The following is a 22500-nucleotide window of genomic DNA, read 5'->3' on the forward strand; positions in this document are numbered from 1 at the left end:
GAGACAGAGCTGCGGCGGCCAAAAACAGGTTGGTGCTTTCTTCTTTTTCTTTTTAAATCCACACAGCCGACACGCAACAATGTTGGAAAGTTCGCGTAAAATGCTTAAACGAAGATTTGAAGTTGAGTTTTTAATAAACATGTAGTAGTGTTTACAGACAGAGACTGTCTAGGGAAAAGACGAGTCTGTCTGCAGGGGGAGGGAGCAAGCTGCGCCGACATTTTTGTTATGATGTGAAAATAAGATGAACACAAAAAAAGACTGCTGATGCTTTACTTAACATCCAAAACTGTCTTCAAAAATATAATGTATTTTTAGTTTCATATAAAAGCCTCTTCAACGTTTCGCTTGACAGGAAATGGGACTTTGCGGGTCTGTCCAGCTGAATTTTGAATTCTAAGATATAACAAACATACAGGTTATGTTAAAAGTCATATGCTTTGATGCCTAAATAACTCCGATTTAAATAATAAAAAATATATATTACAATCACAAACCAAACGGCTGTTAACCCGGACATGAGCTGCAGAGTATAGCTTTTATAGGATCAGCTTGTTTATCTTTTCGATTGGAGTGAAAGTGTAGAAATAAAAGTCAAAGAGAGCTTTGAATATTTTTGTAAACATTATTGTACTTCACACATTCTAGACACACGTGTATTCAGATGAAGATGGTGTAAACATCCATATAAATAATTATTTAAGATATATTTTCTTTATATTTTGTAAAGCATGGCATAAACAGTACTGGATTAAATTTACTACTTGTATTTATCCAAATCTAAAATGTCTCTACTCCTTTGAATATATTGAAATTGTAATTCACTGCAAATATTTTTTAAATATATTCATATTTAAAATATTAAAGCAGTGCTATGTTTTATTTCAGCTACACAACGCATAGACTCATCATTACCATGCCGTACAAGGCTTTTATAATTTAAACATCACATGTTACTTAGAATTGTTGAAAAAGATTATCCTAAAGGATAATACAGATATTACTGATATTACTTGACTAAAATGAGCATGCGTATTAAAAACAGCATTTGCAGCACGTAGGCTGCATTGAGAGTGGTATCATTCCATTGAAATGCTATAATTGATTAGAAAATAAAACGGAGAGGACTTAGCCATATGAATACTATTCTAATCTTTTTGCTAAATGAAGAGATATATTTCCAGCCTGACATTATCCCGCCGTGATCGAGTTATTACCGTGAGTGGATTGGAGATAATCATTTAGGATGATTGAAGTAAACCTGGAGCTTCACGTCACTCATTCACACACTTCCACTTCAATCAGACTAAAAATAAGTGTGTTGAATCATCGTGACATTCTGCACATGGACAAAGGCCTATATTCTTTTAAAATAAACGATAATCATTTGCTTATGAAGCTGCAGGGTCACGGGGGATTTTTGACCGAAATAAAATCGTTCAGTGAGGAAGAACAATGATAAAAGTGGAGCAAATGCAGCTCAAAACAGACTGCAAATAAACAGCTAAAGTCTAAAAATGTCATTCAACTGCTCTTTTAAGACAAACCAAGTTGGATTTAAAGCTTATTTTCTGGTATTGATGTGACTTAATTTAGATTCCAGGTTGCTGACTTGCGCGTTCATCGTGTCTACTTTGGCAGGAAAACAAAACAAAACTCCATTACATTTCTTCCAACATTTAGCAGTCTAAATAGTGCTGTGTTTTGTCCCCCTGAAAGCTGGCTATTTGATAAAAGCATGCATGCATGGCTGGGGCCGGCAGGGGGAAAGAAAAGGCGAGTTTGAACCCCTATTTTGCACGAGGAGGAGGAGGGTGAGGGGGGACATTCTCAGGTCTAATTGCCATTTCTCTCATTTTTTTTTCTTCTTCTCTTTTCCCCCTCCTCCCCTCCTCCTACTTCTCGCTTCTTTTCTTTCTCCAGGCTCCAGCACCAAGCAATAGGACCGAGCGGTATGAGGTCGCTCTCAGAGGCCGGTCTCACCCCTCACAGCTCGGCGGAGTCGCCTTCGACTGCGGCAAGTCCCACCACCAGCGTTTCCAGTATGACAGAACGAGTCGATACTGGGACGTCCATCCTGTCTGTCACATCCAGTGACTCGGAGTGCGATGTATGATACGGAGGAAAGGAGAAAATAACACACAAAAACAAACACAAAAAGAGAAATATTTACAGGGAAAATGGACCTGAGAGGAAGAAAAAAAGACTTATGAAATATCGCGGATGAAAAAAGGACCGATTGATATAAATATTAAAATAAAAGAGATAAAAGCACGTCTTTTTTTTATTAAAAGCGCTTTCAAAGGACCCACGCCTCCCCCTCCTCTTCATACCCCCACACCACCACCAACACCACCTCTACTACTAGACTACTTGCATGATGTCTTTTTTATTTTTGATTTGTAATCAGGGAAATAACCTGAATGCAAGATTTTCCATCAAGAACATCGATCAGAGGGAATAAAACAGATCGCCTTGGTGTCTTCGTCGCCTTTTCCTCCACCCATCTCCGTTTTAAGTCCAAGTGATGATGATGCCACGCAGACAAGATGCAATCCTTTTTTTTTTTTTTTTTTACTTTGTGTTCATCAGACAATCATTTTAAGTCGTAAGCACCTTTTTAAATACACTTCTGTCACTGCCTGTGTGGGGTTCATGGTCAAAAAATGTCGTTTATGACTGTATCAGATTTTTATTTTTATTTTCAAAATTTTATATTGAATTATGTATATCTCAAATAATGCGATCATTCTCCCGGTCTGTAATATACGTGTAGAAATATTGCTTGTACATAATTATTGCTCTCTCCCCTCTCGCCTCATCCTCTTTTCTATCCCTCCCTCACTTTTCTTGACTTGGTGTTCCTACATAAAATATTTGTCAAAACTTACAACTCAAGTGCTCTAGGCGTTTTTGTTGGGTTTTTTTGGGGGGGTGGTTCAATTGACATATGTTGCCATTCAGAAGTAAAATATGAAAAGTGGAATAGCTTGTTATTACTACATTTACTCAAGTGCAGGCTGCCCCCCTCTTCTTCTCCTCCTCTGTGCCGCCCCAGGGTCGCTCAAAGCGCTTATTTACATTATTCAGTGTTTCTTTTCTTGCGTGGTTATTATGTTAATGTACCATACATTTCTAAATCAAATACAGTATTCAATTTGCTATACCTCGTCCCGTGATGTGTGTCTCTCCATCCGATTACGGATAAGGACATTAATAAGTAGCTAAACACATGTTCATATTGGCTCATTATTGGATTGTGGAAGCATTAATGCTCATCAGGGCTTATGTGTTAACCCAGGCTGGGTTATAAAGTCAGAGGAATGAAGTCAACGCAAAGTTTTAGGTTTTATATCCGGCATAGAGTTGTCAAAAATGTTGTAGCTTTTAATTTTTCCCGAAGAAGTTGTGCTTTACTCCATTTCCAGAGGGAAAATGTTGGTAAATGCGCCTATACGAGTGCTTCTGTATGCTCCATAAATTCTGGCAAACGTCAACGTCATGCAGCACTTAAAAATGTGAGTGCTATTTCCCCTTTTGTTTACCGTTGCCAGTGAATACAGAAATTAAGTAAACGCGCCATTAAATGGGCTAATCACGATGGGACTCCTCCCCTGTCCCAATCTCCCATTGTGGCCCGCTGAAAAGGGCTTTTCTTCCTCGGACGAGAACCATTTCCCCCCTCCAAAAAAGGCTTTCTCTCCTGCAGTCCTTTTCCATCTAAATCCCCAACCAATTATGCTGCAGACTGGGGCACATTTCGCTATAGGACACTGTTGCAGGAGGTATAGTTTATGGTGTAAAACCCTTTGGCAAAACATTTTGCCACCAAGAAGCAGCATGAAGGATTTCCCCATGTAAATTTCTTATTTTATTAACTACAGAAAACTCTGAAGTACACATCGAATCGCTGTGAGTGTAGTAGTGCCAAGTTTAGTAACAGAAAGTAGGACATGACAGAAGCCATGTTTGGAGCAGGCAGAGCGCAGGAGATTTTTAAAAAGTGGAGCCTGGCATGAAAAGCTACGTTTTCTGTACAGGCTTTTATTATTACACGACGGCTGAAACCGTTCAGTCTCCAACAAGGCAGCGCGGGACCTTCAGGCCTACTGTGGTGTCAGCAAAAACAGGATGTTTAGATAATTCTTCAGGATGTTTGGTAATTTTGTGAAAAGTCTGAAAGCTTAAATCAGAAATTCTATGGGCGTTTTGTTTGTCTGTGCGTAAATGCGCACGGAACAGAGACTGAAAGGGGGTGTTAAACTGTGAGAATACAGAGCAGGAAACCAATTCCCATACAAAACGTGACTAATTAGACTAGTTTCCTTTTACATAATGGATATAAGTTATTAACTCATGTGTATGTGGACAAGGATGCGTAGAAGGACAACATAAAACAAACCAAGCATAAAGCTCATAAAATACTTCTTAAACTATATGTTTTATTTAGAGTGAGATCTTGTCGAGATGCTTTTTTAAAGCAAACTTAGCTGTAGATTCTTCACAAGACAGATTGTGTTTTTTTCTCCATAGAATTTATCAGTGTCCACTGGATGAAATGTGCGCATTTGCCATAAGTCTCCCTCAGACGGATACCAATCAAAACACAATAACAAGTGTGTCAAAAGCGTCAGCCAGTCGACTCAAAGGGCCTGTGATCCTGAAATAACCGAGGCTAGAATGCAGACAAACGCAGAGCTCAGCTGCCTGTCTGCCTGAAACAAACCATCCCTCCCCGCGCCCATTGGCTGTCAATGGCAGATGAAGTAAATCTGTATCATATTTTTAAACCCTTTCCGGGTCTTAAACCGGCCTGCCAGAGACAGATATGCCCTATCAAGAGCACCGAGGGGCCATGGCACCGCCGCACCAGCAGACCCTTATCACACACACACCCCCACCTCTCCATTTACGCACTCCACAAGTTTTATTGGCTGCGACAAGTCCCGGCTATGATTGAGATTAAATTAATCGTAAACTGAAGAGCATTTTTTATCGGCAAAGGAGGACACGAGGATTAAGGCTGTATATCTGAGAGATGGAGCCACAGATAGAGACTCATGAATACCAAACAAGCAATGAATGAATAGGCTTCATTTGCGCTACGTTACGTTCATTATGCCAAGGCTTTAAACGCGGTGTAGCAGTAATATGCAGATACAAACTTAACTTATTCAGGAAAAATAAAGAAATCAACGTGTTTGTTGGAAATACTGTGTTCAAAAAAAAAACTGCAATTGCCTTTTACACCTCTTTGCAAGCAAGTCCCGTGTGCACTCCATGAACACAAATGGAATTTTTTAAAAATAGATTCTGCTTTATGCTCCTGCCAACTATGTGTTAAATAAATATAATTGGTATTCTAGGTTTGGATATGATACATCCAAAAGTCAATATTATCGGTAATTGGTAAATGGTGATTATCCATTACTTGTTTAGACATGTAAACAACCCGCATGTAAACAGGTACATTACTGTCCGCGTTGTGGGCCAGAGCAGCAGCAGTAGTAAAAAAAAAAAAGAAAAAAAAAAAAAAAAAAAAGTGCTGCAAGTGTGAGTCTATCTGTTGCTGGCTGGGGTCATTAACAGTGGGGGAGCTCTTGTTCGTGATCTGTCAACTCAAATATGGATCACCAGACAAAGGAACTTAGCGAGGAGTAATCTGTGTGTGTGATACTTTCATGAGACTGAACGAGAATGTGAGACAAGTGCAGCAACAATGGAGACCAGCATGTTTTTCTCTCTTTCCACTCCCTTTAAGTTGTTTTGCGTTGATCTGAGCCGGTGCATCTGCCAAACGAGATTTGCATGAACATCAAGCTGAACGTCAACAACATAAAGACGATTAGCTTTTCATAGCTTTCAGATTTGAAGTCAGAGTGGTTCGAAAGTGGAGAAAAGCACAAACTAATTCTCTCCTGGAAAAAAAAGGAACTGCTATTTGTGTGGGTTCGTGTTTTTTTTACGCGTTAACATCCGCTTAGAGGTCATAGTTTACTTTCCCAACACAACTTCTTCGACACCGAAGTTAAAGCAGACACTGTCAGTCCAACTATAGGGAACAGGAGGAAGGAGGAGGGGGGTGGGGGGGGGGGGGGGGGGGGGGGGGGGGGGTGAGGGGCAATTAAGCCAAGTCTGGCGGTGAGAAATACTGGCCATGCCCTGTTTTTTCTCGGATTTCACCGGTTAACTGAGCACAACTTTTCTATTGTTGTGTATTCATGCAGCAGCCAAAGAGCACCAGTTTCCCTATAGCCTCTGCAGCGCGGCTGTCAGTGCAGGAATGAGCGGGGCCCTGTGGACTGAACTTTCTGCTCTCCTGTCTGCAATAGGTAAGACGTAGCGCTGCAGCATTTTATTAGGTCTATACTGAGTCATGACTTTTCATTCTGCATCTGGACGGATATCTAATTGTATGGTTATTATGAGACATATCTAAGCAACAATTTGTAAAGGCCAAAAAAGTCGAGTCTACATTCATAACAAATCACATTTTCAATTAAGCACCACCCTTACATCACTAAATCACAACTGCACCACCTTGTCGGTATCTTTCCTCGCAAATGTCGTTATATGGGATTACAGGAGAGGAAAAGGTAGCATAAAGCTAAAATAATATTAGCTATTAAAGTAAGAAACTATGTTTTGGAAATTGACTATGAAGTTATTTGGCAGGGTTACAAGCAGGCCACCGTCATGAGATGTGCGACAGTTGGACGCTTTTGTGTACTTTGAATTATGTGACTCTGCCCGTCGTGCGTAAAATGTGTGCGTTCTTCCCCAATGCCAGCCGCCATACACCTGCTACTTGTTGTCCACCCCCCCCCCCCTCACCACCACCACCACCACCACCACCACCAACCCACACACACACACCTTCCAACCAACCCCCCGACCTCACCAAACATTCACACAATTTCTCCAACACTAACCACGTATCACACACACACTCCCTGAAAGTGTCCATCTATTAAAAAGTAATTTGGAGGTCACACAAGGCACGAGGCAGTGATACAGGATCAGAGTGTGTGAGCTTTCATTATATGAAGGCTACCGTGTACACACAGATGGGATCATTCTCTTTCTCTTTCATAGGCAGGTTGGGTGGGAGGTGTGTGGGTTTGTGTGTGTGTGTGTGTGTGTGTGTGTGTGTGTGTGTGTGTAGTGGTGGGGGGCTTGGAGAAATACTTCAGTATAATGCTGATTAGTGTGGACTGCCATTGCACAAGCCTCATCTTTTTAAAACAAGCATAACATGAAAGCAACCCAACTCTAGCTTACTCAAGCGAACATAACCCTCCTGCACACACACATTACGCGCGCGCGCACTAACACACACAACTCTCTCGCGCGCACATGCACGCGTATAGCGTTGCAGTGGCAGCACATATATGTGTGTGTGTGTGTGTGTGTGTGTGTGTGTGTGTGTGTGTGTGTGTGTGTGTGTGTTGGGGTGGGGGCTCTGGCTGGGTGCAGGCTGTGATCTCTCGCCTTGTGCACACCGAGTGGACAGAGGGCTGAGCAGCTTAAATAGAGCCCCAGCACCTGTGTTTTCTACCGCCGTTCTCAGGCCTCCTTTTTAGCATTGCACGGCACGGAACAGCACTGATATCAGCAATAAAAATTCAGCATCTTTATACAAAACACATGACAAATATAAAGGGAAGAATGATTATTAATAACTAGCTGTAGTAGTAATTTGTGTCAAATGAAAGTGCAACTATGGCCACAATTATAATAATTGTATATTGATAGTAGATCATTTAGCTAAATTTTAGGGTTAATTTTAAGTATACAGCAGGATATTTCTGATGCTAGCAGGTCTATCTTAAAACAAAAAATGGAATCTCAAATGTTGTAAAAATTGTCTGAATGTTCCGCAGCTTTGTCTGATCTAAAAAAATGTCTCCCCCTGAAAATATAAGGAAAGTAGACCACCCTTCTCTCGGACTTGCTTCTTTTCGGTGACTCGCCCCCTCTGCTCCCCTCTTTTCCTTCCACGAATTGGTGATTGTTTGTTCCCTGGTCTGATGCTGAAGGCTTTTGTCCGTCAGCTGGAGCTCCTGCCTGCTCTGGTTCTGAAAGCACCGGATGAACCTGGACATGGACACCCGGTCCCGCTGTGCTTGGACACAAAACCCACACCAGTCCACTTGTTTTTCTTAACTCTTCCGATTTTGGCGATAATAGAAAACTTCTGGCAATGGTGGTCCAATGGCACACATTAATCGTGACAGAAGTTTTGGACTAAAGATAGGACTTTTCAAAACACATAGGATATAGAATAAATCCGGTATCGTTTTTTTTGCCCCTCAGACAAGACTTAAAAGGCACATTTAAAGAAACCTGTAATATTAGGATTTTTTTTTTTGACGTTACAGATTTTACTTCCACTTCAACACCTCAAACTATTTGGTACATGAAAACGAGCAAGCAATTTACAGGAAATGTGAGGGGAAAAAAAACAGCAGCTCAATTGTAGTGCCCCAGTGATGATACTAACACAGATTTGAGATTTTGTGTTTTTAGGATAAATAATGACATTTTGTAATGATGAAAATAAGCGCTTAGCCATATTTGTAGTACATGCATTTCACGAAATAACATTTAACATTAAAGTGTTTTTTTTTCCAAATATGTCACACGCAGTCAAAAGCCTCAGTTTTAGTAAAGCTTGCCCAGTGACACGCCTCCTTTTTGAGCCAGTGCACTGAACAAAAAAGGTCGCAGATTGACTGAGGCCTGGGTGTCCTTATCAATTTAACCCTCATTTACAAAGCTATGGCACGGATTGCCCGGGATGCCTCACAAACAGCCCCGACAAGAGGAAACAGTGAGGGGACAGCGGGCGGACAGGCAGGTGCAGAGCCTGGCAAAAAGCAGGCTGAGCGGGACAGAGCCACACATGTGCCTTGACTGCCATCTAGAGGACGTTTAGGGAAAATATCCCCAAACTGTTTCCCACATGTCAAGGTGTTCAATATTGACGGCTGCTGCTTTAGTTAACTTGAAAAAATTCCACCAAACTATAGCGTCACATATTTTTCGTAATGTATTTGAACAAAGTTTGGTTGCTTTACTTGAGATTTTGTGCAGCAGTTGTGTACTGTATGTTTTTATCCGCCTGCTAGTTACATCACGGTTTGGCTACAATCACCATAAAATGTGTACCTGTTTTTGAGCTGGGACTACATTTTTATTTATTTTTTTAAATCCTACATGTGCTTCAGTTAATGTCAGTGTGAGCATGAACATATATACTGGCTTACACAACAGGGACAAGTGCAAGCCAGTGAGTTCGTACAGCCCACACAGACACACACTGTACACTGTACAGGGTGCACTCATTAAAGTTTCATTGCATGAAAGTCAAATGATGTTGGAACACTGAAGCTGCTTCTCCATTCAGAGCTAGATGAAGGATTCAGACGCCAGAGAGTGAAATGGAACCCTCGATCCCTGGTTAATTTTTAAAAACTGATACCCAGAGTTTTACTGAGGCCGCCAAGGAGACAAGTGACTGACTGCTGTGTGTGTGTATATGAGAGCAAGATGGTGGTGAGGAGGGGAGGAGGCATAATGGTGTCCGTTGGAGCGCGGCCTTTTAGAGTTTAACTTGCCTATTATGGCGAGCAGGGCAGGGGGAGGGAGAGGAATGGGAGAATGCAACAGAGAAGGTTTCACTGTAAATGGACAGTAAAACGCTTACGGCGATCCACCATTAAATCATTGCAAGAGGAGTAGCCGGCATGTTACACGCCATAGGCAATAACTCTTTCATTTCCCCACTTTGGATCCACTCGCATGTCTCAAACATTTTCAGCCTGATTTCAGGTTCACATGAGAGGATAAGAAACCTTTATGTGGGGTCAGTGAGGGCAGTTTACAGATGTAGTAGCTCAGTTGTTCGATGGAGATACATCCAATGTCCACAACCAGTTAGTTAAATTCACCTGGTGGCTTAAAAGTGCACGATGGGAGTAACAATAAGATCTGTGGATTTAAATTCACCTTTTAAAAGTCTACACAGCAAAACATGCAAGCTAACATCCTGTAGTCTGGGTAAGCATTTAAAGAACATACCTTCATAATGTATGACAAGCTAAATTCCAGTCTTCTCATCTTCACTTTTCTATTGTCCACCTCCCTCTTCACATATTCATCTCCCTGAATCCATCTGAAAGGTTTTGCTTGTCATAGCTGCTCGTGGATGGAGATTAACCATCTGGAAAAAGAAGGGGAGAAAGTTTAATGAAATTCATGTTTCAAATTCACAGTTCATTGTCTTTGAGAGCATCTACTTAAGAGGTGCACGCAAGATGCACCTTGCTGGTTAATAACCGGCCTCCGGGTTCCCGGGCTCTGGAGGCCCTCTGCTGAAGCGTGCTGTTTTGTCCGACCACTTTTTCTATTTTTAATAAGTTCCTGTACATGAGTCGCTTCGTGGAGGATCTTTAAAAACGGCCTCTGTCCCGAGGTGGCCTCCTGAACGCATGCATTATTGAAGCACGCACCGGCCTTGTCCTCCGCTCTGCCTTCACTCAGTCCAGTTCATCAAACAGCAGCAGCAGCAGAAACAGCTGCACAGCTCCCAGAAGAGCAGGGCGAGGAGGAGGAAAATACAGGCTGAGTGTTCAGAGCTCAGAGACCTGATGTAGGACTGTGGAGCCGCACAAATGAGGAGCAAATACGGGTCAAAAACTCAAGTATGCTTCACAAGTTCACATTGTTACTAAAGTTCACATGCTTTATAGTTCATGATTGAGGGGATGAATTGTTGTAGTGCAAATACAACTACTGATGTAAGGAAACTAAATGGAGAGATCTTAAATCATCTTCGCATTACTGCAGAAGAGTTCACACATCACCACGGAAGAGGATTAGGGCCACTGAAAAAACATTTTTTGGTTCTGATTTATTTTTTAGGATTCTGATGTTAATCTCAGAATTCTGAGATTAAAGTCAGAATTTAAAAAAAAGTCAGAAGCCAAATTTTTTCATAAAATCCTTTTATGTTTTTTTTAAAGACTGATTAACACTGAACAGTCCTATATTAACAAAGAAATTGTAATATATAATTGTAATATATAATTTTGTAATGTAATATATAATTTTGATCCAATATCAGCCATCTTTAAATCATCAGCTTTTGAGAGAATCTCTATCTCTCTCTTCTTTAAACACACACATAACCCCCCACCTCCACAATATTAGAGCCTTATGTGGGGGCATAGAGAGAGGGTGAGAGCTGTGTAAATGGTCAATTGGCTTAACTCGGTGGTGTCTGTTCTTGGTGCGACCATGTCAGTGGGCAATGTGCAAATGTGTTCTCTTTTGATGTCCCTGATGTAATCCTCAGCAGCACACTGGTCCCCATAAAGCCCCGGGGAGCAGAGATGAGTGGGAGCAGGGTGCTGTTTGTTCTGGGATTAAGATATCACTTCCTCCACTTCATTCATTCAAATGTCACGTGCACGCATGCAGAGTGAAAACACTGTTATGTATCATTCTGGCGCACACACAGTGTCTTCGGTCTCTGTATTCACACTGATGTTCTGAGTCTGTTAAGTGAGATATGTAGCTGTCTCATTATGTTACACTGCCATCTAGTGATCGATAATGACTCATATTCACCTTTTAGTGTTGTTTGAACTAACTTATATGGTCCTCCACATCGACTGAGGATAGCTGCCACTCTGATGCATCATTTTTAGCACTCAAACATCTGTACACGTTTGCAGCAGTTCGCTCTAACTCCAGTCGGCTATCAGCCTAATGGAACAAATATCTTAAAGTCAAAGTATTACATATAAAATGTTGCTTGAATCTGCCTTTATTCTCTGTAGATGTTTTGTTAATGTTTTCTTTTGAAAAAGGCCACAGCACAGCCTTCCACAAACTATCAGCATCAGTTTGTGTCATTATACCTTCAACCCATCTCTTTGACTGTTTAGGACGTTGCTAGCAGGTATTCAGCTATCAAACATGTATATACAGTATTATATAATTACACCATCTATTATTCAAGGAATGATTTTAAATGCACCTGTGTGATTGAAATATGCAGCATCTAGCTGTTTAATTGGTCCTTGGTCACCATGACAGTTTCACTTTGCTGCTCTGTGCAGAAGCTTTAAATCATTATCATCAGAGCCCTCTCCCCTCACACAAACAAACAACAAGCCGACGCATCCCCAACACAATATTGGCTTTGTTATTAGTAATAGATCATCAAAATGAACGAGGAAAACAGGAAGTGTGTCTGATTAAAAAACAGAAAAAGTATTAGTCCTGCATGTTGTGAAAATATGATTCATACATTCAATATAAGGTTCATTTGGTATTATCAAGCTTAATAAAACGCATACATACAATTTAATAAAATGGCAAAACAGAAGCCTGTAATAGTTCAAATTTCTAACTTCAACCACCAGGGGTCATCATGAACTCAAGGTTGAATATTTGACTTAGAATAAGATGAAAATGAAGAGTGAAGAGTGATGGCATGCTTTCACTCAGAAAACCTTACACATACAACTCTTCATTGTACAACTTTATACATTCAGTCTATTGTGGCTCATTCTGGTGTCTATGCAAGCTGCTAATGCTATTCATGGCTTCTAGATCCATTCTAGTAGTTACATGTGTGTGTGTCAAGTCAAGTGTACCATAAATTACAAATGGTGTATACAGAAGCTTTAAGGTCACTGACACAAACACCCCATTGTGACGTGAAATTATACCCGTGGCATGTTTTCTGCATTTCTCTTTCTCAAATTGCTCTGGCTGAAACCCAGCAGCGTTTGGAGTGCAGCGGAGGAAGCTAATCAAGCAGCAAGAGAGCGGCAACAAAGCAAAACGAGTCTTCAAGCAGCTGCCACTGCTGAGGGTGAGAAAAAAAAAAATACAAGAGGAGTCCAAAGCTTAGAAACCAGTCTAGTGTAAGTTATCAGGAGGAGGGAGGAGGAGGAGGAGGGGGAGGAGGAAGGAAGGGAGATAGAGGACTGTAGAGATGTTTTTGTTATTTTTATGGTCATTAACCTCAAGTATGAAAACAAAACGGAAAAACAATGTCGATTTGAAAGACATTGAAGACTATTACCTTTAGGATATCAACCAGTTACAACATGTGACAGCATCCTTTTCCAACAACTTCTCCTCTTCCCTACAATATAGTTTGAATAATCTGAGGAGCATGTTAAATGTGAGAGTATAATGTGCAGTGATACGCGTTCACTCCTAATTCTGCCTCTCCAATGGAACACATGCACATCAATGTGGGAAAGTTGCTCAAGTCAGCTCTCAAACTAACTTGAATTTGTTTTATTTTTTAATACAGCATGAGTTTTACTTTTCATAAAAGTCGGTCTGGAGAAATTGCTTTTCACTCTACTGACAGTAGAAAAATTACTTTTTTGAATGTCAAACATTAGTTGTGATGATAAAGATACACTTTTTGCCAAGAAAAACCAGATAATCTGAAACGTTTATTACTATCACATGTAATGCCTTTATTGTCGTTTGTAACACACTGGTGCAAAATAAAGTACATAAATATTGGACCTTGTGTTGCTAGAAAAAAACAAGTCACTTATCTTTCTGTGTAGACAGACACAGGCTGTAGATAAAGAAGAGTAAATGCAGTGTTTCTCAAGCCTGTATGATGAAGGTTCTTTCGATATGATACACTTTATTGTCCCCTTGGGGAAATTTGTTTTTCCTGTCTTGATACCAAACGCATTACTTTTAAAGACAGTGAAGAGGCTGATATTTTGAGTTTTTCTGTTCCCTTCTCTTCAGTGCACGTGAAGCCATTTCTGAGCTGAGCAGGTCCACCCTTTATGTTGAGTTTTCATCACTGTTAACACGTTCTTTTCTCACTACTTTACACACTTGCAGTTACACTAAGTGATCACTAGGTGGGAGCAGTGTTCAGTTCAAACGGACACGATTTGCTCTAAACTCTGCTGCTGTTCTCTAAATAATGGAGAAAACCTGAATAGCTCCCTCTCATCACGTCTGTGCTGAGGTTTTGTTTCTCTTAAAACAAATCTACAAAGAACTAAGTGGAGTGAACACAGTGTAACAGTGTATGTCTGTACAGTGTGGAAGTTAGTTGGCTTCATGACATCTACGTATATGTCAGGTCACTGTGTGCATGTGGGAGCAATAGGATCATATGAAGTAGATATGTTTATTGTTTAAATGTATAAGGACATATTTCACAAACTTTTTTTTTGCTCATTTTCTGTCTAACCCAACTTCCTTTTAGGATTTTACAGAATGATAACTGATAAAAACTACAACAATATATTTGTGATGCTGTACAGTGTGCACAGGGACAGTTGCCACACTGATACTACTCATTAAACTATTAAGTGTATTCAAGTTTTTGTCTCTAAATGACACGCTCTACCATGTACTGTAGCATATACCTCGCATACTTTTTTTTTTTTAAGGAAGTTTAACAAAACAAAGGGCTCTTTAATGTTTCTGCCTGATGCCAACAGAGGTGTATGCACACACACACGCGCACACGCACGCGCACACACACACTCACACAGACACATTGTGCTGAGTCAACGGTCTGGCAGGTTGAACCCGTTGGTGTGTTTAGCTGGAAACAGACAAACCTGCAGTGTACACACTCAGACACTGAGACAGGCCCAGTGTGCACAATCAACATGGATACTGATTGATCCAAATGCAGGGGAAGGTCCCTTCCTGTAATCCTGAGCGGGAACACACAAGCACAGAGCAAGATGTGACTGAGTTGCAAAACTTTTAATGTCTGAAAACAACAAATTGTTGTATGACTAGTGTACAAGCTTCAAGGTTCCAGACCCATCAATTTTTCTTTCTTAATTTATGGTTAAAGTTTTGTCACCTTTTTACAATTCTTTTAGTATTAAATAAAATGTTTCCAAACAAGAACATAATAAATCTACTTAACATGGGCTAAAATTAAATAAAAACAGTCTGAAGGAACGTCTGTTTGCACTGGTGTATAAAGGAAGAAAAACACAGATTATTTTAGTTGGAATAGCATCTTGTAAGTGTCAAGTAGAATACCAAAGCACTTACTTGTTTACCCTGGACTATCATGAAAAACAATGAATCACTATCTGTTTTAAGCGTACGCTGTCTCAGCCTTTTAGAACTCTTTGAGCCTTCTTACTGGTGTTACACCTCTGTATTAAGTTTCATGTAACTAAACAAAACTCACATTAGCATCTGATGAGTGGCAGAGCCTTTTGTAAAACTGAAATTTACTAAGGGTGTTAATTCATACAGAAGTAGAAGGAGTTGTTTATTTTGGTCTGTATTAACACTAAAGCTCCATCAAAAAATATTAAAACGTGTATTTTTAAAAGGCCGGAGGCGGAACTCAAGCTTGTAATATCAACCCTATTTAAATAACTATTTATAAGCAACCCAGTAACTGCTCATTACTGTCACATAACACAGAGGATCGTGATGGGCTGTAGAACTTACTAAATTATACGTACAGTATGTACATATCCAGTTTTTTATACGAATGCTTATACATATATATACCTACGTACATTTACATTTTTGCCTTCTCTCATTGAACTCAAGAACAAAGACAAGTTTACTTTAATAAGAACAGAAAGTTAAAGTGTTCACATGATATTTCTATTCTAAACAAATGAACGGTAAAGACCGTACTCTCTGTTCTAATATTTCCAGAGACCCAACATTAATTATAGTAGGTTAGTAGAGGTAGCAGAGAGAACATTGTAGCTCTAAAAACTAATTGTTATCTACTTAATGCATTTAAAAACACTACATTTCAAGCCTGACCCAGCTCTTCATCAGCTTTCATCCAGTTGTTTTTTTTTACGACTCAGCACCTGAAGAATTGATGTGCGCGTGTTTGCTGGCTTTTTTTCTGCTGTATCATTTCCCAGGATTGGAATCAGAGATGTCTTTTCAATGAAGTACGTTATACGGCAGTATGTCTGTGTGTACAGTGAATAAACATATTGACTACCTATCTGAAATATGTTGTCATAATAACAGTATTAAATGCATGATCCTATTTGAAGTGTGTTTAAAACATTTTCTGGTGAATGTCGTGAAGGACAGTTGAAGAACAATTAAACAAACAGATGATATAAAGTGACAAAAAGTTTTTTATACTGTTAAAGCTTTACTTCTTCATTTCTCTATGCTTTAGTAATATCAGATGACCTCTGCTGACAATAATAAAAAGGGGGACTAAACTGATGGATGGACGGGCTTTAAAACTATTTATCTTAGTGACACTCTGCGCTGCTAGCTGATCTTACATCAAGTAAAGGGCTGGATGGGCCGAACATAAAATACAGCTCACGATGAAAATCTTGTGCAAGATTTAACCTGCCCTTTGAGTTCAGCGTGAACACCCAGTGAAAGCATAAAGAATAGTGTAGTTAATCTTTAGGCTGGACAGATTTAATGGAGTGGTGTCAGGTGACAATAGCTGGAAAAACCATCCGAGTGAACCTAATGCGATCAGAACAGCCTGTGTCTGTCTCCCATCCAGGAATTTACAGTAGGGGGAAAAGCCCAGGTGAGCCTTTCTTCACCCCGAGTGCACACACATACACACACACACACACACGCGCGCACGCACACAAACACGGACGCAGGACCCACACATACACACACACATGGACGCACACACACAATACAGATTCACAAATGTACCACTACTTCTTCATACTTTACACCATCACATGCTTAATGAAAAAAACTTGTTAACACTTCATGGAAAGCCTTTACTTTAAGTCTGCATATTTAGAGTTACAAAACTGTATAAAAAGAGTCATAAACTGTTTACACACTTTAAAGTAGACTTAAGAAATCAGTGTTACACAAAATATAAAAATACCTGTATGCCGAGAGATACCTTGAGAATGTTGACAAATACTGCACACGAGTTAATACGAGTCATAATCCATTGAGTGGCCAATAGACCTTCTTTTATATTCATGATTAAACTGTTTCAAGGGTTCATTTATCCTAAATTCTATTTCTGTGTTCCCCCTCTTGATTTAACTAAAATATGAGAGTTCAGTTTTTAAACAATGTAAAAATGCAAAATATGTAATGTGCTGTTTTTGATAGTTTACGTGTTTTTAATATTTGCTTCTGTGGCAATAGTTATTCTGTTCTACTTGGATATACTTGGAACAAGGGGCACTCAAACGTAACTCTTGTCATTTTCAGTGTTAGACTTTTGAAAATGAAATGTGTGATACTGTAACTAAGTTACATTTCTAGTCTTCAGCTGGACTCTTGAGTTTTGGATCTGTGTCAGGTCTCAGGAGTCGGTTACAGCGGTGGAAGTCAGGCCTCGGTCAGTCAGCTGACCTTTCACTCGAGCAAAGGTCGCCCACTGTGTGCGTATGTGTTTGTGAGAGTGTGTGTGTGTTTTGTAACTGTATGCGTCCGGCACACAGGGAGTGCATTAATGCTCGTACTCCCCTGGCCATCCCTCTCTCTCTTTTTTGACCGTAACTCTACACCGTGCCCCCCCGTCCTCCTCCTCTCTCTCTCCAAACCCCCTGCTGTTTTATCCTGTTTTATGGGACACACCTGATCTACCAAAAATGCATAATGGCCGAGGGGAGGCTGAAATCAATGTGCCCATCAATAATCACAACACAAAAAGTAAAAATAAATAAAGATGCTTATACGTTACAAATGTAGGTAAGTATCTGTTGTCAGTTGTGTTTTATTTTTTAATAGTGTTGTTTAATGGTAAAGTTTGTTATTATATTATTTGTCATGGTAAAATTAAATTGCAGGCTGATACAATCATTTTAATGCCACTTCTCGACTGTTTGCATCAGCTGATTATAATTGAAAACGAATCTGTTAGCAAGTTTGCTTATGATAGCAAAAAGAAAAGAAATAAGAAAAATCATATCACTGATTATGTTGATGTTTATGCATTGCTGTAAAAGACTTGTCAATTACATTCTGAGTAATATTAACAGGTACCCAACCTGCGTTTTGAATATTAGATCTCATCTTGATAGCATTCGGATTGCCTGAGTGTTTAATTCCCTAAATGAGTTCAGGCTGAACCTCACCCCGAACACTTACAGTGTGGCACAAAAACACGATATTTGGGATACAAACAATCATCATACTGCTAATGCTCTCTGACGTTCTTCTGCTGTCTGTTTGGGCGTTCTTGGTTCTTGGCCTGAATATGTGCATGATTTAATTCATCTCTACCTGAGAACAGAACCCCTGTCTGTCTGTCTGTCTGTCGGTATGCATTACTGCATCAGCAGACTGCAGTCTGTCTGTGAACCATCTGAATCCCTGTTATACTTAAGAGCAAATCCAAAAGATTATGACATGAATATTAATCGTATTAAACATTTTTTTACTGAATCTTATGTTTGGTACTAACTTATTTTTCAAAATGATGCAGGTAGCAGGTCAATTTGGTATTTTCATATTCGACCTATTGCTGTTTTCTGCGCAGCTTGTTCCCTTGAAAAGGACATTGCAGCTCTTACGAAATGCACTCATGGTTTTTAGATTATGAAAGATGTTTTTCACTTTAAACATGTTATTCCCATTCCACAAGATGGGTTCCTTGTTGGTACAGATTTGCTGATACCCACTTGCAGAAGAGAAGAGTTAGTCTGTCTTACTGTTTGCATAGTTTGTTGTATGAATCGGATTTTGTAAAGAAAAAAAATAATGTATCAAAAGGAGTAATGTCTGCTATACACAGACACATGTTAATCCCGACCTATCTGTATTTTATTTTTATCCATTTAAAGCACAGATATACATTGAAAATAAAAAATACTGTAGACGAAGGTTTGAATAAAGGGGTACATTTCTTTTAAAGTGCTGTAACTATGCTATATAAGCAGAGCTGTAATGATGGTACCACCAGCTGACTCTCCTCTAACACTTCACTCTGCAGTCACACTATATCAGTAATGTAAATCCCAGCTGTCCCACTCCCTTGTTAGTACAACCAGCACCCTTTGTAGGCAACAAGTGGTATTAATAGTAAAGTGTTCACACTCAATGCCTTCCTTCATTTCAGAAATATTTGTTGTGTTCTATACTACCATCCTCACACACACTTAGCCTACATTTGGTGAGATTTTTACTGGGACAGTGCGAGCTCTGACACTTGCTGCACATTTGGACAGTGAAATCATTTGTTTTAAGCAGACTACATTTCGTCTTCAAACTGCCTCTGTGTTTTGGCAAAATCGATCTCTGTTCCTGCTCTGCCAAAGTTTCTTTAAGCTATACAGCAAATAACTTACAGCTCCAGGGGCGGCTGCTTTAAACATTTGACCCCTGACCTCCCTTAAGGGGGCCTAAGTGAAAAGTGAATTTCCCCACCGGGACCAATAATGTGTCACATTATAAAACTCATCACTGTACCTATAGAGTGTGTTAACCTTTAACACAATATATGTATGTATATATATGTATACATAAACTATGAATTCCTCTTAAATCATCTCTTTGGAAATATTAGAAAATGCGTTCTTGTTTCCTTATACACAGTTTGTTTCCAGGTGTTGTTTCAGTGTGGGCCTTTTTTTTTAACTAAAGAATACTCATTTGTTTTTTTTAATTCACCAGTTATGGTAAGAAGGTTTTTTTTCTTTATATAAGAATTGCTTTGTCAATCCACTCTACTGCAGTCATTATATCAAACAGCTGGACATTTTTACTATGAATGACCCCTTGTATAAAATGTCAGTTAATGGCATATCTTAATAATAATAATATGGCGATGTCAACAACAACAAACAGACGTATTTTCGTATGCTATGAAATGTTCGTTTTAATAAACATGTGTGTTGTTTATTTAAAAGATGATATTAAAAAATGTGTATCTGGCTGCGTTGTTTTTTTTATAAATAATTCCCGCAGACAAAAAAGGAGGAAAACTGAAATAGATCAAATGTTTGCGTAACGACTCAAAGCAAAACGAGCGTTTTAAATGCAATTAGAGGAATTTGCCTATTTAAAGCAATACAAATAATGTAAGAGCCTTTTAAAACTATTTTTTTCTTATTATTTAGGTCTGAATAGAATTGCTCAGCAAATCAAAAGGTAAATAGCCTACGTTTAGAAATATATTTTTCTGCTGAACCCCACGAATACAAAGACTATAAAATGAGAACTGCGACATTTATTGCTTTTAATGGACGCGGTGAAATGAATGAATAGTCTAACAATCAGAGCGGGTTTGTTTTACTAAAAAGCTCATATAAATTATTTTTACATAAACTTTGGAGGTGAAACAGTCTGATTGTGAAGACATAGCCTACATTAACACTGATCTGGGGTTTTAATTTGTAGTTATAAAGTAACAGATCTCTTAGGTCAGAACAACTATTTCTACAGTTTGCGATACAATAAAAATGAATGTAGGCTATTTGATCTTTACGAGGCCATGACTCAACATTCCCTCCCTATTGTCTCGGGATTTGTTTCCTCTACAAGACTGTTTGTTAACTGACTGTGACATCCTCACAGTTGGTAAACTGTCAAGAGATTAAATCCCCTGCAGATGAATTTGTGCCACGCAGAAATCAAGTCCAGTTCACACCTGTCCTGCTGTTTCTCCTGACTCCTCTGCTTCAGTTGGATGCCATTGTTCCGATAAGCCTGCTCGGCAGAATCAAACCAGCGTTTATAACCGAGGCTCCTTGTTAGGACTTTACTTAAATGCTCGCGGATTCTCCTAACATCTTCTGCCCAAAAATCGTTTAATAGCCTCTCCCTCCCTCCCCTCTTCTCACACATGGCGCGCTCACAATGCCAGATCAAGTTCACATTTCTTATGGGAAACAAAAGAGAAGGAGAGAGAGAGACACACAGAGAGAGCGACACAGAGAGAGAGAGCGATACAGAGAGAGAGAGAGAGAGAGAGAGAGAGCGATACACACAGAGAGAGAGAGAGAGAGAGAGAAAGAGAGAGCGGGAGAGAGAGAGAGAGAGAGAGAGAGAGACGAAAATCACAGCTATTGAAGGGTTACAGAGTTGGTTTGGTGGGAGACCAACTATTCCGTGTTTTGTCTGCTCGCAAGCTGCTGTTACACGCTTGTTTTGAGTAGAGCCGCATTCACTGAAGTCCTGTTAATTACTAAGTGTGGGCTTTGGGCTGTATGTAATTGACCTTCACGCGCCACAAGTTGTACCCAACGATGTGCGAGTGATCCTCTATATTTAATGACAGGAGGGGAGATAGTTTACACATTGTCTGAGTACACTTTTTAAACTCCTATAACCGAGCAAACTAGATAGGCCTAGTTTCTGAATGAGCCCTGAAGTTCCTTCAATGTTCCTCTGAGTTAAGAAATACAATTGTTCTCCACCGTTTCAAATATTTTAAGACCATTGTGTACTATTGTGAAAAATAGATTAAACAAAAGGTCTACATACAACACGGATAGCTAAAATATGAGGGAAATAGCCTACCTATTACTGTGTTGAATGATGTAAATTATAATTGCAGCGATAATTACAAGTGGGCTATCTCAATAAAATACCACCTAGATGCACCGCAGCTCATAAGAATGAAAGCACATTAAATCCTCTTCTATAAGATTGGTAGAAAAGTTGTTAATTAAAGTTGATTCTTCACGTGGTGGTGGGTTAGGGTGGATATATGGATGGAGGTGTTGTACGGCTGAAGCTGTTCAAACAAAGTGTCTTCTTTCAACGCCCGTTTCCACTTCTGTGTCGTGTTTTTTTCCCTCCTCAGTCAAACACTACGGTACTTCTGTTCTCCTGAGCCGCGCGCGGACAGATAAGGTGTCATCACTTAGAAATCAAGGTTTCCCGGTTTGGAGAAGCTCGTGCGCATTTCGCACAACTTCGCCTGTACAGGCTAATGGCCACATGCCACACTATTCAGTCTCTTAAAGTGTTGTTTTTTCGCCCCTTTAAAAATAGGGTTTGGATGACTTCGGTAAAAGTTGACGTTAAGTTGCAACATGTTTTTTTTTTAATTAATAAATAACATTATCATTTCCGTAGGCCTACACGTGACACAAAAATAAAGTAAATAAAAACATCATCATTTTAAATATGTCCTTAATCCACCTAAATTATACTCAACTGTATACTTTACCTACGCTGTTATTAGACTTTTTGACGTAGCCTATTTTTTTTTTTTTTTTGGTTATTTCAATTGATCTGCAATAGTCAGGAACAAAAAGCTTGGAAACACTCATGTAGGGAAGAACATCATTTCCCCACCATTCACTACTTCCTCGGCCGCATTTATGGCTGATAATATCGACCCGTCCCCGAGAGCAGACTGGTCCACACATAAAGGACAATATCCTCATTCTTAGAGCAGCCACATGTGTAAAAAGGAATGAGCTCTACAGTAATGCTTTCTGATAAAACAGTGCCCCAACGTCATGACGGTTAATCTGGCTCAGAGTATGGCTACATCCAAAAGGCCAATGGAAATATACAGCA

The 22500-nt window shown here is 39.6% G+C and overlaps 2 protein-coding genes across 2 annotated transcripts in view; both read left to right on the forward strand.

Annotated features, from left to right (window-relative positions):
* The window catches only part of six3a (SIX homeobox 3a), a 3841-nt gene extending 951 nt beyond the window's left edge, over window positions 1-2890 (forward strand). Inside the window, exons 1-2 of the mRNA XM_061040101.1 lie at window positions 1-28; window positions 1924-2890. The exon at window positions 1-28 is cut by the window's left edge and continues 951 nt beyond it. Of these exons, the coding sequence (XP_060896084.1) occupies window positions 1-28; window positions 1924-2116 (221 nt within the window). The 3' untranslated portion in view covers window positions 2117-2890. The remainder of the gene's footprint in view (window positions 29-1923) is intronic.
* The window catches only part of LOC132975527 (insulin-like growth factor-binding protein 1), a 362521-nt gene that overhangs the window by 187330 nt on the left and 152691 nt on the right, over window positions 1-22500 (forward strand). The window lies entirely within an intron of this gene.

The sequence above is a fragment of the Labrus mixtus genome, chromosome 6, assembly GCF_963584025.1.
Source record: "Labrus mixtus chromosome 6, fLabMix1.1, whole genome shotgun sequence".
Taxonomy (NCBI): domain Eukaryota; kingdom Metazoa; phylum Chordata; class Actinopteri; order Labriformes; family Labridae; genus Labrus; species Labrus mixtus.